Raw genomic sequence first — 17,448 nt, 5'->3', positions numbered from 1 at the left:
TCATCAGCCTTGACTGGGATGAAGTGACTGAGAGTGGATCCAGACTTGAAGGTGGAAATAAAAGTTCCTTATTGGAATTAAATTTATACAAATGAAGCAAAAATAAATAAATAAATAAATAAATAGAGAGAAAACTTTGTCCAACTGTAATGATTTACTTCTTGGAGTGATGCATGGAGCAGGGTCTGGTGGTGGGGTTCCCATCTGATATTTTTGGATCTTCAAGCAGTTGAGTCGGATGTTGGCAGACTAGCTTCTCCACCTCACTTCACCTCACTGCTGCCTTTTATCTTCAGGTTTTCTCTTGCACAAAAAAAGGTGGACTTTTGGGAAGCATCCAATTTATGGACTGGAATTTAATAGACTGAGCTTGGAGTCTCACAGAGAAGGGATAACACTGGATAACACCGGGAGGTCTTGGTTTTTCCCACACCGGATGAAGGAGCTTCAGCAGAGTGGGATTCATTGGAGTCAGGCCTAATATGCTCGGAGTCCTGGAACGTGGGAATCTCGTGCTGAACCGAGGATTCGAACGCTGCTGATGGAGGTAAGACCAGATTTGTATCCAGGAGTGTAGAGGATGGAGCATCAGCCATGGAGCAGGGCCTCGTGGTGGTTTGTCCATCTGTAGTCTCTGAGGTTGGAGCAGATGAGCTACATGCTAGTTGATTAGCTTCTTGCTGTCTTCTCTTTGGAGGCTTTTCTCTTTTAATGCGAACCATTTTTTTTTCTGTCAGAGCAATTGGTTCTTCCTCTACCAAATGCAACAAGAAGATTGACAGGGCCTCCAAAAATATTTAAAGCAGAAAAACAGAAACTCCGCCCCTTTATGTCTATTGGCTCATTCAAACATAAACTGATAAAAGTGGGCTGGGGCATCTGCCGGGGAGCAGGAAGATAAGAGCAGTTGGGGGTGGAGTCTATCCATGTGAGGAGGAGTTGCATCAGAAAATTTGCATAGGTATAAAACTTTCAACTTAGGGGGAGGGGAATAACTGGGTCAAAAGGCAGGGTACACCCTGGACAGGTTGCAGGGTGTTTTTATTTTGATAACAACTTAATGTAAATCTGCCCTTACATGTTTGTTATTTACAATTTAAGAGAACGTTCCAGAATCTTGTCTGTTTTATTTTATATGATGCAATAGAGAAAGTTCCAGAATCCTGTCCGTTTTATTGTATATGATGCAATAGAGAGAAAGTTCCAGAATGTTTCTACGATGCAATAGAGAGAAAGTTCCAGAATGTTTTATATGATGCAACAGAGAAAGTTCCAGAATCCTGTCTGTTTCATTTTGATAACAACTTAATTTAAATCAAAACAGATGATTTTTATGCGATAAATTCTGCTCTGACATGTTTTCTTATTTAAGAGAAAGTTCCAGAATGTTTTATATGATGCAACAGAGAAAGTTCCAGAATCCTGTCTGTTTATTTTATATGATGCAATAGAGAGAAAGTTCCAGAATGTTTATATGATGCAATAGAAAGTTCCAGAATGTTTATATGATGCAATAGAGGAGAAAGTTCCAGAATTATTTCTGTTTTATTTTGATAAGAACTTAATTTAAATCAAAACATATGTTTTTATATGATAAGGACTTTATAAAACCTTATTAAAACAGATGTCTTATACGATAAGCGTTTTATGACGTAGATTTAACAGATGTTCGTGTGCGATAGTATCGATTTATCGATTTTTGATTTGGGCGTGGCATTTTAATCCATCAAACTCGATTAATTAAAATTTGACACAAAGTAGTATCCTTATTTTTCTTAACTTAGCATTTGAGGTCCTGATACATCAAATTTTTACTTGTTTTTACACAAGTAAAACATAGTTTGCCGATAGAGTGCTTAAGCCTTGTGTGTGCATGGACTGATTCAAACGTAGAGGACTATGGCAAATGATACAAATTTTACCTGTGTGGAGTCGGTTGGACCCCATTTCTACATACAAGGGTTAAACACTTACCTTCCTCGTCTACATCTGTTTCCTCCGTTGAGGAACTTATGACATAACCTAAAAATCAGAGGAGAAAAAAAACTGTTATTTGAGCTCAACAGAAAAAATGAGGCATCCGTGAGGATTTAATTGAGTTGTGATTTTGTTAAGAATGATTTTTTAAAATATATTACCTGAGTCTAACAGATTTCCAATAACTTCTTCAACCTTTTGAAAGCCCTCCTCATATTGTTCTATATGGTGGCCATTATTAACTTCCAGAACCACATCATGTGTGACATTTACACTGAGGGAGACAATTTTTTTCTGAATTAGCTAAAATTAAGACATTCCTTATCTTAAAAACATGTACAACTGTTCTATATATGAAATGCACTTTTTTTCACTGTTATTGTTTCTGTTTGAGACCAACAAAATATTGTGACTGTTATAAGCTTTCAAATATCAGACAATGTCAGCTGCTGCTCCTCTCAGATGTGGTGTACCACAAGGCTCCGCTTTAGTCCTGTCATATTTTTCTTGTAGCTGGGTCCATTTTCCAAAAATATAATGCATCATTCCATTTTTATGTAGATGACATTCAAGTCTGCTTTCCCATAAAAGCCATCCATCCCAGTCAGCAGATAATCTACTGCAGTATTTGGACAGAGTAGACATTACTTTATGTAAACAACAGAAAGACAAGTTTATTTGGTAAATCCAACCTGCTGACAGGAAGCAACAGTGTTGATGGATCGTTGGACTCGTCTGACTGTACATCCATTAGGAAGCTTGGGGTCAATCTTTGATTCAAATTTGAAATAAAGTCACTGCAGTAATCTAGCTTTTATCATCAGAGCCTTTCTAGGCTCTGATGATAAAAGCCTTTCTAGGCCCTGATGAATTATTTTCCCCAAAATGCCTTTGAGATGAAGATGGTTATTAATAATTGTATTACTTCTAGGCTGAACTATCGCAACTCCCTCTACCTGGATTGACCAGTCTCTTTTTCGTAATCTGTAAATGTGGATAAGGCAGAAAGAACATTTTGCCCCATTATATTAAATTTCCTCCACTGAGTGCCTTTAGAATTTTTTTTTTAGAATTGATAAGATCTTATTAGTTTGAAATGTCTAAATGGTTTGGCACCTCTTTATCTTTCTGAGGTTTTACATGCACAGAAGAGCTCTACCAACAACAGACTCTTCCCAGAACTCAGCTTGTTACCAGGGGAGACGGAGCTTTTTCAGCAGCAGACCTTCCATGTCTGTGAGGTCTGATGGAGCTTTGAATAAATTCAGTTCTGTCATGGCAGTGTGTGATGGAGTAGGACCCAAATGCAGAAGCATCATGGAGGCAAGGCAAGTTCCTGGTATAACGATGTAAGGAAGAGGATTGCTGGTGCGGTTTGACCAAGATGAAGTCCACTACCATGTCTGGAAAGCAAAGTCTTTAGCGTACTTGAAAACCACAGGCCTCAAAGATGCTATCCTGGGAAGTGAGTTAGCAGCTGGAGTTAATGCACAAGAAGCTACAGGGCTAGCCCGTGATGTCATTCAGATTAGTGGCAATCAGATGTAGATGTTCTGGATGGAAGAACAATCAGACAATATGATTTGCACCAATGATTTTGCTTATTAACTATATTGCAGAACTAATGTGGAATTAACTGAAAAGCTCACTTGAAGGTTCACTTGTGGGAACCTTACCCTCACCTTCATTCTGAGACTACTCAGCCCTCCCCTGTTAACTGGTCAGAGAGTTTTATTTATACTTAGCTGGGCAGCTGTTACATTTCAGGCATGTGATCTGCAGTGTCTGCAGATCCTTTTCCAACTCATAATGAGTTCACCCTCAACAAGGCCTACTCAAGGTTTATATGCTCAGAGTTCATTTTATTTATTGATATCAGTTGTTCCGTTAACTAAGAACTTGCTTGCTTGGCAAAGCCAACAAAGAGCTCACGGAGGCACTCTGAGTTTGTTAAACTTCTATTTTTCAATATTTCCATTGAAAAATAATACATTTCAACAGAAAAATAGAGGTTTATATTTTGTTTCTTTTTCTGAAGTATTCATAGAAAATGTTTTCTTTTTCCCTAAATCTTTTCATTTATTTATACTTGTCTATAGAAGGAGTTTTTTAGGCAGATTCTATTTAGCATTGTTTTGTTCAATCAACAAAAAGGATTTAACTTTTTGCTTTAAAAAAAACCAAACATGTACTTATTTACTTGTCTGTGCTTTCTTTAAAGTCGAACACCTTTGCTTTGACTTCTCTTATCTGAAATAAAGGTAAGATAAAGAAATAAATAAATTAGTCAGCTATGAGGTTCACACTCAGTTTAATTATTTATTATTAGTTTGTAGAGTGTTTTAACTGCTTTACCTCCTCTGCAGTGTGATCAAATGTTGAAGCAGGACCTCTGCGGCTAAGAGAAGCAATGACAAGAATCTCGTCAACTATGACTTTGCAATTTAAAAAGAGTTCCTAACACTTTATTATTTACCAAATAATGACACTTTTAATGCAAAGTTGCTCTAAAAGTTACATAAAAAGTCCATTAAAAGTGCCAACTTTGCATGATTTTGTAAATTATGATAATTTAATGCAAAGTTGGCATTTTTAATGGACTTTCAATGCAACTTTGCATTAAAAGTGTCATTATTTACCAAATTACACTTCATGACAACTGTCATAAACATTCATAAAGACTCCTTTATGTTCATGACAGGTGTTATGTCATGTTTATGACAGTGTCATGTCAGTCTTATTCACACCCCTTCAAATAAAGTGTTACCAAAGAGTTTTATACAGTATATTGCTTAAAATCACATTACTAAAATATTCCTTTTGGAATGACCATATCTTGACGATAACATTATAAGCAAATAAAAATATACTATAAATGGCTTGTTTACCTTAACCCGGTCACAATAACATCTTTGAAAAATGGAACGCCTCCGTAATTTGGTCTCATCTGAAAAGGAAAACACAGTAATGACAGCTACTGAACAAATAATTCCACTTGTATAAACATATTAATTTTAATTTCATAAGTGCTAGCCTGTGTTTAGGTTACTTTGCTGCTGCAATCATTTCTTTGAATATCAAAAACTCTAGGAAATTACAGTTGACTAACCAGAAAAAGAGGTTTAAATTAATGCTCTGAAAAGTGTGTACCACTACACATTTATAGATTTGTTTCTATGGAAGTACTGGTGGAAAGTGAAGAGATGTTTTGGGGGGGTTTTCCCAACAACCCATTTTCTAAGTTTGACCAATTTTTTTTTGCTATGCTACTTTCACTGCAAGTTCAAAAAACATTCTAGATTGAAAGGTGGAAGTGAAGATAGTGGAACATGTTTACATGGAACTGTAACATTTTTGGTGTGATTAGGGTGACCATGTTTTCCACAGTAGGGAACTAGGAGAGGCCCCAAGGGACAAAACCTACAAACTCTCTTACACGTACAATCAAACTCTCTTACACGTACTGTCAAACTCTCTTTCATTTGCTATCAAAGTCTCTTGCATTCACTATCAAAGTCTCTTGCATTCACTATCAAAGTCTCTTGCATTCACTATCAAACTCTCTTACAGAGGTTGATTGCAACGGAAGTTAACTTAAAATTTCAGCTTCTGATTGGACACCAAGCAGGAGTAGGCGGGTTTCACAGACAGAAAAATAGCTGAGAGCCAGTGACTCACAGAGGCAACTATGACATCGTTAGCGCTCCTACAGTAATGTCAGCATTATCTGAAGTGTTTAGAAGCCGACAGCCAGCATCAGAAACCCCATCTATCAGTGGGATAAAGCTAGCCACCTCTTCGGAAATGGCAGTAAAGCCAGCCTGTACTCGATTTTAATGTGCGCGACAGCACAAGTTATGACGCTCTCTTTTCAAAATAAAAGTGGATCTCCGGTTTATAGACAGGTTTTTTATGTTACTTTTAGACAGGTTACTGTTTACATCTCATTTAGAAAACAGTAATACTGAAGGCCCACCTCAAAATTTGAGGTGGAAACTAAAGGTCAACAGCTCATGCGCATTTAAATGACATGCTCCATCTAGTGCCCTAAGATAACAACTAAAGTAAATTCTTATGTGCCCATGCGGTCTTGTCCAAATGTGGAACTTTTCCCCAATCAATATTTAAAAATGTTTTAGACAGCGGTCTTTGTAAACGTAACCGAAACGATAATTGGTGGTTTTGTGACCTATCTTGTTGTGGTCATAATATTTTACTGTATTGTTTTTGTGAAAAAATAAAAAATAATAATAATAATAAAAAAATAAGAATATTTGGGAAAATGGGTCAAAGGATTTATCCTCTCTTGAATACCATGAAAAATTATAAAACCATATTAGTATATGGAACTTTTTTGTTTGTTATAGGTCAACTATTACTATCATTATTACTGCACTTTATGGTATTGCAGTTGTATTATCTGCACTTTTAGCAATGTGTCTATGTGAGAGGATGCCAAAATGTGATTTTGTTGTTACTATAATAATGACATTAAATATTGAATATTGAACCACAAAACTTTTAGAATTTAAATAAATAATAAAAAATATATTTTTAAATCAAATTAGCAATTAGCATGTGACAGTGATTTATACAGTATAGATGTAGAGTTTATATTCTTAGGGTAAAATGTGGGACTTAGCAATAAATATTTACTTAAACTTGGTGCTTGTGATGTTACATTTTGAAAAATCTTGACTTTTTTTATGGACTGCACAGTGGCACAGTTGGTAGCGCTGTTGCCTTGCAGTAAAGATGCACTGGGTTTGAATCCCAGGACATCTGAATTGGTGTTACATAAGAATAAAATAAATGTAAATAATTTTTTTTATATTTAGTGTGGCTGCACAGTGGCGCAGTTGGTAGAGCTGTTGCCTTGCAGCAAGAAGGTTCTGGGTTTGATTCCCGGCCCCGGTCTTTCTGCATAGAGTTTGCATGTTCTCCCTGTGCATGCGTGGGTTTTCTCCGGGTACTCCGGCTTCCTCCCACAGTCCAAAAACATGACTGTTGGGTTAATTGGTCTGTCTAAATTGCCCCTAGGTGTGAATGTGTGTGTGCATGGTTGTTTGTCCTGTGTGTCTCTGTGTTGCCCTGCGACAGACTGGCAACCTGTCCAGGGTGGACCCCGCCTCTCGCCCGGAACGTTAGCTGGAGATGGGCACCAGCAACCCTTCCGACCCCACTGAGGGACAAGGGTGTCAATAAAATGGATGGATGGATATATTTAGTGTGCTACAGTCAGTGCTACATTAAGCCTAAAGCCCAGACTGTGACTGAATTATAAGAATTTCTTGGAAGGTGAGTTAAGTCGACATTGTTAATTGGCGCTATGAAAATAAACTGAATTAAATATGATTACATCAGACTGAGAGGTATGATAAATGATTATTTGCAGATACTTATTTTTGCAGACCAGATTATTAACTAAACATTTAGAAATAACACTCTAAAGAAAAATGGGTGTGGATTAATTTACCATATTCAGAAAGTCTTCAACAAATGCTTTGTATTCATTTGATGATGGGTTGTCGTATGCTGGAATGTAAACTTTCTTCACCACCACATTAATGATCACTGACTGATTAAATGCACCTGGAAAGACAAAAGAATAAACAAATAAATTCATTCATTAAAGGTTACAGGGGTCTCACATGAGAGTGAAATATATGGTTGAGAGGAATAAAACTTAATTATAGAAAATTAACTATACCTGGCATAACTGCTTCCGCCATTTCACATGAAGAACCAGAAAACCCAAGGACACATATGCAGTTGATTCCATTAAAGGTACCACCATTGTGACAATGGAATGGCTTCCTAGTTGTTACAGCTACAGTTGTCCCAGACTGTGCAGGTGATGTTTGTTGAGATTGTGAAGTAGTATCAACCTGATGGGGTGTGGATGAGTCAGGGAATGTGGATGTCCCAGACCGAGTGCTTGTTTCAACAGGGCCAGACGTCACTGAACCAGGTGGAGAGGTTGGATCAGCAGGGCTAGATGTTACTGAACCAGATGGAGATGTTGCCTCAACAGGGCTAGATGTTACTGAACCAGATGGAGAAGTTGGATCAACAGGGCTAGATGTTACTGAACCAGATGGAGACGTTGGATCAACAGGGCTAGATGTTACTGAACCAGATGGAGAGGTTGGATTAACAGGGCTAGATGTTACTGAACCAGATGGAGACGTTGCCTCAACAGGGCTAGATGTTACTGAACCAGATGGAGATGTTGCCTCAACAGGGCTAGATGTTACTGAACCAGGTGGAGAGGTTGGATCAACAGGGCCAGATGTTACTGAACCAGGTGGAGAGGTTGGATCAACAGGGCCAGACGTCACTGAACCAGGTGGAGAGGTTGGATCAACAGGGCCAGACGTTACTGAACCAGGTGGAGAGGTTGGATCAACAGGGCCAGACGTTACTGAACCAGGTGGAGAGGTTGGATCAACAGGGCCAGACGTCACTGAACCAGGTGGAGAGGTTGGATCAACAGGGCCAGACGTTACTGAACCAGGTGGAGAGGTTGGATCAACAGGGCTAGATGTTACTGAACCAGATGGAGAGGTTGGATCAACAGGGCTAGATGTTACTGAACCAGATGGAGAGGTTGGATCAACAGGGCTAGATGTTACTGAACCAGATGGAGACGTTGCCTCAACAGGGCTAGATGTTACTGAACCAGATGGAGATGTTGCCTCAACAGGGCTAGATGTTACTGAACCAGATGGAGACGTTGCCTCAACAGGGCTAGATGTTACTGAACCAGATGGAGAGGTTGTATCAACAGGGCTAGATGTTACTGAACCAGATGGATCAACAGGGCTAGATGTTACTGAACCAGATGGAGACGTTGCCTCAACAGGGCTAGATGTTACTGAACCAGATGGAGACGTTGCCTCAACAGGGCTAGATGTTACTGAACCAGATGGAGACGTTGCCTCAACAGGGCTAGATGTTACTGAACCAGATGGAGACGTTGCCTCAACAGGGCTAGATGTTACTGAACCAGATGGAGAGGTTGTATCAACAGGGCTAGATGTTACTGAACCAGATGGAGACGTTGCCTCAACAGGGCTAGATGTTACTGAACCAGATGGAGAGGTTGGATCAACAGGGCTAGATGTTACTGAACCAGATGGATCAACAGGGCTAGATGTTACTGAACCAGATGGAGACGTTGCCTCAACAGGGCTAGATGTTACTGAACCAGATGGAGACGTTGCCTCAACAGGGCTAGATGTTACTGAACCAGATGGAGATGTTGCCTCAACAGGGCTAGATGTTACTGAACCAGATGGAGACGTTGCCTCAACAGGGCTAGATGTTACTGAACCAGATGGAGAGGTTGTATCAACAGGGCTAGATGTTACTGAACCAGATGGATCAACAGGGCTAGATGTTACTGAACCAGATGGAGACGTTGCCTCAACAGGGCTAGATGTTACTGAACCAGATGGAGAGGTTGTATCAACAGGGCTAGATGTTACTGAACCAGATGGAGAGGTTGTATCAACAGGGCTAGATGTTACTGAACCAGATGGATCAACAGGGCTAGATGTTACTGAACCAGATGGAGACGTTGCCTCAACAGGGCTAGATGTTACTGAACCAGATGGAGACGTTGCCTCAACAGGGCTAGATGTTACTGAACCAGATGGAGAGGTTGTATCAACAGGGCTAGATGTTACTGAACCAGATGGAGAGGTTGTATCAACAGGGCTAGATGTTACTGAACCAGATGGAGAGGTTGTATCAACAGGGCCAGCTGTTGCTGAAACAGGTGGAGAGATTGGTTCAGACGTAGGGCCAGTACTGTCAGATGTTGCTGAGGCACCAAGAGAGGTTGACTCTGGTGACGCAGGCTCTGAAGCAATTGTTTGTTCAATTTGAATTTGAGATTTTGCTGAGGTTGTAGCAGCCTTCTGAGATTTCATAGATTGTTGAATGACGCCAGTCTTCTCTGGCACTATATCTGCGAAATGAAATGATAGGGTTATCAATATTTTTGAATATTGCCTCAGTTACTCAGGATCACATTTATTATGCATAATTTTAAAGATTCTGCATGCTGTACTGTATGCCACAAGCTCAGTTGTCACAAAAAAAATTCCCCAGAACATCATAACAACAACAACAACAACAACAACAACAACAACAACAACAACAACAACAACAACAGGGCTGCACAGTGGCGCAGCTGGTAGAGCTGTTGCCTTGCAGCAAGAAGGTTCTGGGTTTGATTCCAGGCCCCGGTCTTTCTGCATAGAGTTTGCATGTTCTCCCTGTGCATGCGTGGGATTTCTCCGGGTACTCCGGTTTCCTCCCACAGTCCAAAAAACATGACTGTCATGTTAATTGGCCTCTCCAAATTGTCCCTAGGTGTGAGTGTGAGTGTGTGTGTGCATGGTTGTGTGTCTCTGTGATGCTCTGCGACAGACTGGCGACCTGTCCAGGGTGACCCCGCCTCTCGCCCGGAACGTTAGCTAGAGATAGGCACCAGCAACCCTCCCGACCCCACTGAGGGACAAGGGTGTAAAGAGGATGGATGGATGGATGGATGGATGGATGGATGGATGGATGGATGGATGGATGGATGGATGGATGGATGGATGGATGGATGGATGGATGGATGGATGGATGGATGGATGGATGGATGGATGGATGGATGGATGGATGGATGGATGGATGGATGGATGCTAATAATAATAATAATAATAATAACAACAACAAAGCTACACTTGGTCTGATATTTAATTGTAATGCCTTCTTCAAGGGCAGCATTGACTGAGATAATGCTGCCATTAACTTCTCCCTCTGTCGCTATTAACATTTTGCTTTATGGACACTGAAAATAAACCCACACTAGTTTGTCTGTTTCTTTGTGTGCTTTCTGCTCTGTCTTCTCATACCTCCAGTCAGTGGTTTAAGTTGTTTCCTTCTTGTGCTGCAGTCTGTGCTACATTAACATTAAAATCTAGATTATAAAAAAGCTTTGGAGTTTTATTTCAGACAGAAAGAACATTTGATATAGTTAGATTTTTTTAATCAGCTAATGATAATCTGAACAATAATTTGCTATTCCCCTCATGTTTCCCTTTAAGTTATTAGATTTTATGTTTGCTTATGTCTTTTTTCAATAATCAGATAAATACATCAGTGATTACTATTCTGAACCAGAATTTTATTTTGTAAGCGATTAGATCCAGCACAATTACTCAGTTGTCATCTGAATTGCTTATGTTGTCATTGTGAGAAATAAATAATTCCTTAATATAGTCTCATTCTCATTTTTTTGTAAAAAGTCACAATTTAGGAACCCTGAAAAATAGTCTTTACCTTTCAAACACTCCATTTTTTATATGTTTTAGACAAATATCTAATATCACGAGGAAAATGTTGAAACATAATAACAAGACACCAGCCAAGAATTCAAAGCTTTGTCTTAAATGAGTTTTCCAGATTGGCTCATTAAACCAGAGAATTAAGCCACAAGACAGCATTTTTTGGACAGGGAATCACAAAACAACAATCTCAATCCTAAAGACAAATTGTTAGCATATTTGAAAAATTATGTTGAATCAAGGGAGGCTGCAGAGTTAGGACAGATCTGAAGAGAGCCTTTAACATGCTGCCCCCTCATCTAGGAATGACTTACAGCCAGAGTCTAAATTCACAGGGAAAGTGTCTCTCTCTGAACTAAAACTAAAGACAATGAAGAAGACAGTTTAACTGGCATGCTATGTTTTTTTTATATGAGCCGTTTTAATTATTGTATGCTTTGATACTTTTAAAACTAAACAAATCTATTTCTCTGGCTGAATGTAGACATTGATACTTGTAAATGGTGCTGCTATATTGCCAGGACCCTCTTGAAAAAGAGACTGTAGATACCAGCAAGATTTTTTTTATCTATCTGACATCTTTGGGATAAGTCATTTTCTTTAATAGTTAGGTTATACTCCACCTTACACCTGTTTATTGGTGATTTAGTTTCATTTTGTTTTCTATGGTTAAAAGCCTAAAAAAATATGTTTCACCATATTCTGAAAATAAACATGATTACAGAATGGCTATCAGAATGGTTAATCACAGTGCTATACCTAGTTAAAATATACCTACTAAAATTACTATTTTCCAACATAGCTTTTTCAACTAAATTTGTTCTGAATGTTTTACAGCGCTACAATGGACTGGCAATCTGTTCAAAGTCTACCCAACCCCATGACCCTGCAACGATAAGCAGGTATCATTTGAGATACCAAATACCAAATAGATTAGATACCAAATCTATCTAACAAATAGATAGAAAATAAAATAAAACTTGGAACATTTCTCCACACTTTGTCAAACAGTTATATTGATTAAATGATTAATCTTTTGATGTAACTTGTATAGCTAAAGGTTTCAGAGGATAAATTTTTCCATATATACGTTATATTGTATCGAAGACGGTCTTTCTTAAAATCTTGAACAAGCATAAACTAAGGAATTATATAAAATGTAAAAGTGAAGTCGTTTTTAATCTTACCATCAGATGAACAAAAGCCAATGATTAAAGCTGAAATTATTAACACACTTAAAGAAAATGCCATTGTCAAAATATATTCCTCAAAGTATCAAAGACGAATATTGAATATCTTGAATCTTAAATCCTGGTGTTTCCAACATAAAGTGTCCACATATCACAGGACACTTCGCTCTTTAAAGTGACTGACTTCAGAAGACTAACTTGTAGTGACAGTGGTCCCACCCATAGTCCAGGTGTTACGCAGTGTCTGAGATTTTAGTGCTGAGGAAAGAGCAATGAACATGTTATAAAAACGCTGAGCATGTCACAAGTTTATTGCATTCATTTTCCCATAATTCCCACTCATCCAGGGCTGGACTGGGATCAAAAAATGGCCTTATCATTTTTGACTGTGGTGGCCGACTGTGATTATTAAAATGACGTGAGAAAGTACACGACATACCAGATATTTGCACATTGTGTTGTTTCAAAAGTAAAAATGAACTGCCTCAAAGGAGGAGAGAAAACATGTTTAATAAACAATTTACCTTTTACTACTCAGAGAGACGCTTATCTTGGGAGAGAAGGCCACTGTATCACAATTCATATCTTGAAGTGAACGTGGATGTCAAAGAAGCTCTGCTATAGATGTCTTTTCAGTTCAGGTGAGGACAAAAAGTTTCTGTTAGCTCTTTCACACATGGTGGTTCTAGACTACAGATATATTGGCCCAGCTATGGCCAATGTCCCACCATATGACTGATCCTGGACCCTGTTATGGCCTTTGTCCTGAAGAAATAATTCTAAATTCATTATTTAGAATTAAACAATCCTAAATAAGCTGTAATTGAACGGTCCTGATAAATCCCAGAATGTCATTGCCAAATGGAATAAAAACTTTTTTTCTGGCTCCTTATGACAAACAGTTCTGTTAGCTTTTTCTCATCTTATTTTACCATTGTTCAAAAATGTATACACAAACCAAAGGACTAAGATCAACCTTGTTTTATTTGAGTCATTTTGGTGTACGGTTTCACAGCTATTGAACTCTGCAAAAAAATATAAAATTATTTACAAGTTACAGTTCAGGTGAGGCTGAAGTTGGTTTATTTTGAACGATGGATAAGAGGGAAAAAAAGTGTCCACTTTTTAGAGATAAGTGTTTATCTCTGATATCTTAGTTGTGACATTGAACACTGATGGTGTGCAACATCAGGTCAAGGATTGGCAACAAACAACCTTATGAAATCATTTCTTCTCAGACTATAAATCCTTATCGACCAGTATATCCTGTCAACTCCTCCCTCTGGATTGGTTCCAATTTTCCACTCATTTCAAATGTTCAAGTAATCACCAGTGCTGGTGATGTGTGCTATTTATTGCTATGTGGAAATGGTAAATTTAATAAACAAGTCACTGCACAAATTTCAAGGAGGAGAAGTTGTGGCTTCAAACACTTTGGTGGAATGTAAAAAATATTTAAAATCAACAGTGTTTTAGTTAGTAAAGCAAAACTTACTGTGAGAGAGATCCTCACTTTTTTTGTTCTCGTTTAAGAGAGTAATGTTCGTGTCCAAGACACATGACTGTGTGAGTCATCTCAAAGTAGTGTTCGGTTGAACATTAACCTCAATTCATTACTTAGGTGACTGGAGATAAAACAAGATTTAACAACCAGTCTTTCTTGTTCATGTCTGTTAGCAGTTTGTTGGTCTTGCAAATGGTGGATTAGAGACTGGATGGAACATGAGAAATATTCTGTGGAAATGTGTGTTTTACACACATATCCTTTGAATTCTGGAAAATATTACCTTAATTTATGTGCCTCAAATACACATAACCTGCTGCATAACATAAGATTTATGTTATTCAGGGACATAAATCTGGATGTAATTACATTCAGTGCACTTTTGTCTAGATTTATTCATAATCTTTCTCCTGATTAGGGCTGGACAATATGGAGGGGAAAACAAATCACAATATAAGCATTTCATATCAGTTAATATTGGTAATTATTTATTAGATTTTTGTTTTAGGTATCTGAAATACTGCCAAACTGTTTCATCCAGTTTTCACTGGATGCCATAACTTTTTTATTTTTTTACTTTTAAGCAGCTTTGAGGTACGGTGGCGAAACCTGAAACTGCTGCTGTGCAAGTTACTGAACAAGTTGTTGCTAGGTAACCAAAGAGCGGTGAGTTAGTCGATGCTACCAACTTTTCTTAGCTCGCTGTGAGAGGCTGAGTGGCTAAATCCTTTCCTCTGTCTACATCCCCCAGAATGTTGTGTGGTTCTGGTTCAGATTTCAGTTAATATTATATACAGAATAGTGTGTCACATATTATCTATTGATATTGATCTATCATGATATTGACCCTTTGCAACTACGTCACTTAATCATTCGAGGCGCCTTGACGGACATCGGAAGTGAGGGACGGGAGTATTGAACAGAGCGACTGAATTTGTTTTCCAACGTTGTTTATGCTAGTTTATTCATGGCTCCAGTCAAGTTAATTTGTCTGAACGTAACACACCTGGTTGGGGCTCAGTGGCGCAAAAAGTGGGTATGCAGCGCATGCAGCGCATGCAAAGTATAGGGGCGCAGCAGTGGCGCAACTACACATTATTCAGGTGGATGCGAAAACATAGATCGGTTAGCCGCCTACCTTCTCCATAATGCAATATTTGATATTGCATTATGGAGATAAAGAAGATGAAGATAAAGAACATTTATCTTCTTACCTTGTAAAAAGCGTTCGCTGCAAATTCGAACATGACAAGTTTGGTTTGAATCCTGTCCATTTGCGAAGCCGACCGCGCAGCATCTATATGAGCATTTTTAAAGTGAAATGAACTAAGGGATATTAGGTTACATACGTCTGTTTTAAGACTAGTTATAAAGAAGCTCATTTTTTTGTTTTGACGTCCGTCATGGCGGAGTGGACGGAGTTCTGGAGAGTGTAACGCAGAGCGAAAAGGGTCAATATGTTAATATATTGTCCAGTCCTCTTCAAGTTAAAGACTTTTAAGTTCTCTTTATGTGACAGCTCTGTCTTTACCCGTCCGTCCTGTTATGCACACTCGGAGGCCGGTTGGTTGGTTTTTAGGTGATTTATTGCAATCTGTAATCAGTGGTTGATTAAACACATATGGCGCAGTGAGCCTCTCTACCGGTCAACCTATGGCTCTGTGCAATGTAACAAAGATTCCAGTCACCCTCCTGAACAAACCTCCAACACCATTTAGAAGAGAACCGGATTTGTTGACTTACTACAACAGAGCGCTGAACCAACTGTGTGGAATTTTTGGTTTCTCATCCAATTTAAAAGTAATCAGTAGGGGGCGCCAAAAACCACCAGTTACAGGATCATTGTGAAACATATTTTAGCAGGAATTTCATCTTTATATCTAACACCCGTTACATTTACAAGGGCAACCCTGTGGTTCCTCCTGTAACAGAGAAATTAGCTAAACCCTTGATTAAAAAATTATGAGGCGTGACCTTTACCTTTGAGGAGGTGGGGTGTGTTTATGAATATTAATATAATTTCTCTTGTCACGGGCATGTGGGTTCTTGCTGGTGACGCTGGTCAATCTGATCTGGCTGCGATTTCTTCCTGAAGGACAGCGTCGGCTGAGATAACGCTGCCATCAACCAATTGTTCTTCTCCTGATATTAAACCTTTTACTTTCATGAACATCAAACATACTCCTACATCAGCTTATCTTGTTTCTTCTTGTGCGTTGTGCTGTTTTCTCAAACTTCCAGTTGGCCATGGCAGATGGCTGATTGTACTGAGCCACGTCCTGTTCCTGCTAAAGGGGAGTTTTTCCTCTCCACTGTCGCTACATGCATGCTCAGTATGAAGGATTGCTGAAAAGTCAACGACTCAACACAAGTAATTGTCTCTCTGTTCTCATCCAGGAGGAGGGAACGCTGCAAGTCTATGACTCGATTCAATCTGTTGAATTTCTTTAGATAGACTTTTTAATCTACCGGTACTTTAAATTAATTGAGCTTGCAGTTCTGCTTCAATTGCACGTTAGCTATGAACTCATGCAATTAACTCTGATTAAATATTGTATTGATTGAAGTAAACCTAGAAATTTGATAAAAGTAAAACTTAGTGTCATTATTCTGAGATTCAGCAAACGCTCCTGTTTGATCATTCTAACTTTCCCGAAAGAGGAATTTCAACTGAACATTTTATTTTATTATTGTGTCTATATAATCAACGATTTGTATATTGGGAGCATTAAATGTGTGCGATCAAGAAACCCCTTGTACAAGTGAATGGATGTGTTTGCTGTAGAGAGGATATAATACTTGTTGTGGTCCTCGAATGCATTTTGTGTTCACGATGGTTTTCATTGTGCAGCATTAGTTTGGATTTAATTCTAGACGAACAGAACTCTGAACACTGTGATGTGATGTGATAAAAACATGAATCGATGTCAGTGGTAATAATAAGTTACATAATGCAGCCATTCCACTACAATTAAAAAAAAAAAGATGAACTCTGATTAGCCTTTTATTGTGGTCGTCGACGCAGCTTGTCACGAAAATTATGACAATGTTATGTGCCGTTTAAGGACATCAAATGTTTTCAAGTTTTAATGGCATGCCATCATCATGAACAGGAAGAATATGTATGTCAAATCAGCATAACCTCTGCCAACAGAGCACATTTTTACAAGACTCGATCCACTGCTGACCAGTTTAGGAATAGTAGAAAAGTCAGAGACTCAAAGCCACCAGTCTCTGACTAGCTTAAGACATTTTTAAGCAAAATGTCTTTTGCTTAAGACTTTTTTTTTTTTACCAACTGTTGATTTTGAATATAATCCTGTCTGAATTAAAATCGACAACATACTTCTGTAAATAATTTGCATATGAATAACTAGAATATAATTAAAATATATTCAAAATTTGTGTAAAATACAAAAGCAGAGTGATACTG

The 17,448-nt window shown here is 38.4% G+C and overlaps 1 protein-coding gene across 1 annotated transcript; it reads right to left on the bottom strand.

Annotated features, from left to right (window-relative positions):
• Nucleotides 1–477: 477 nt before the first annotated feature.
• muc3a (mucin 3A, cell surface associated) lies at nucleotides 478–11,332 on the bottom strand. Its single transcript, XM_081599932.1, has 9 exons — nucleotides 11,317–11,332; nucleotides 7,688–9,139; nucleotides 7,454–7,569; nucleotides 4,866–4,924; nucleotides 4,333–4,375; nucleotides 4,178–4,227; nucleotides 2,139–2,251; nucleotides 1,975–2,022; nucleotides 478–494 (listed from the first exon to the last, which is right to left on the bottom strand). The coding sequence occupies exons 1-9, from the start codon at nucleotides 11,330–11,332 to the stop codon at nucleotides 478–480; spliced, it is 1,914 nt and encodes a 637-aa protein (XP_081456058.1).
• Between the last annotated feature and the right edge of the window lie 6,116 nt (nucleotides 11,333–17,448).

The sequence above is a fragment of the Poecilia reticulata genome, chromosome 18 (genome assembly GCF_904066995.2).
Source record: "Poecilia reticulata chromosome 18, P_reticulata-male-v2, whole genome shotgun sequence".
NCBI classification, from domain to species: Eukaryota; Metazoa; Chordata; class Actinopteri; order Cyprinodontiformes; family Poeciliidae; genus Poecilia; species Poecilia reticulata.
This window is presented reverse-complemented; position numbering and strand designations above follow the sequence as displayed.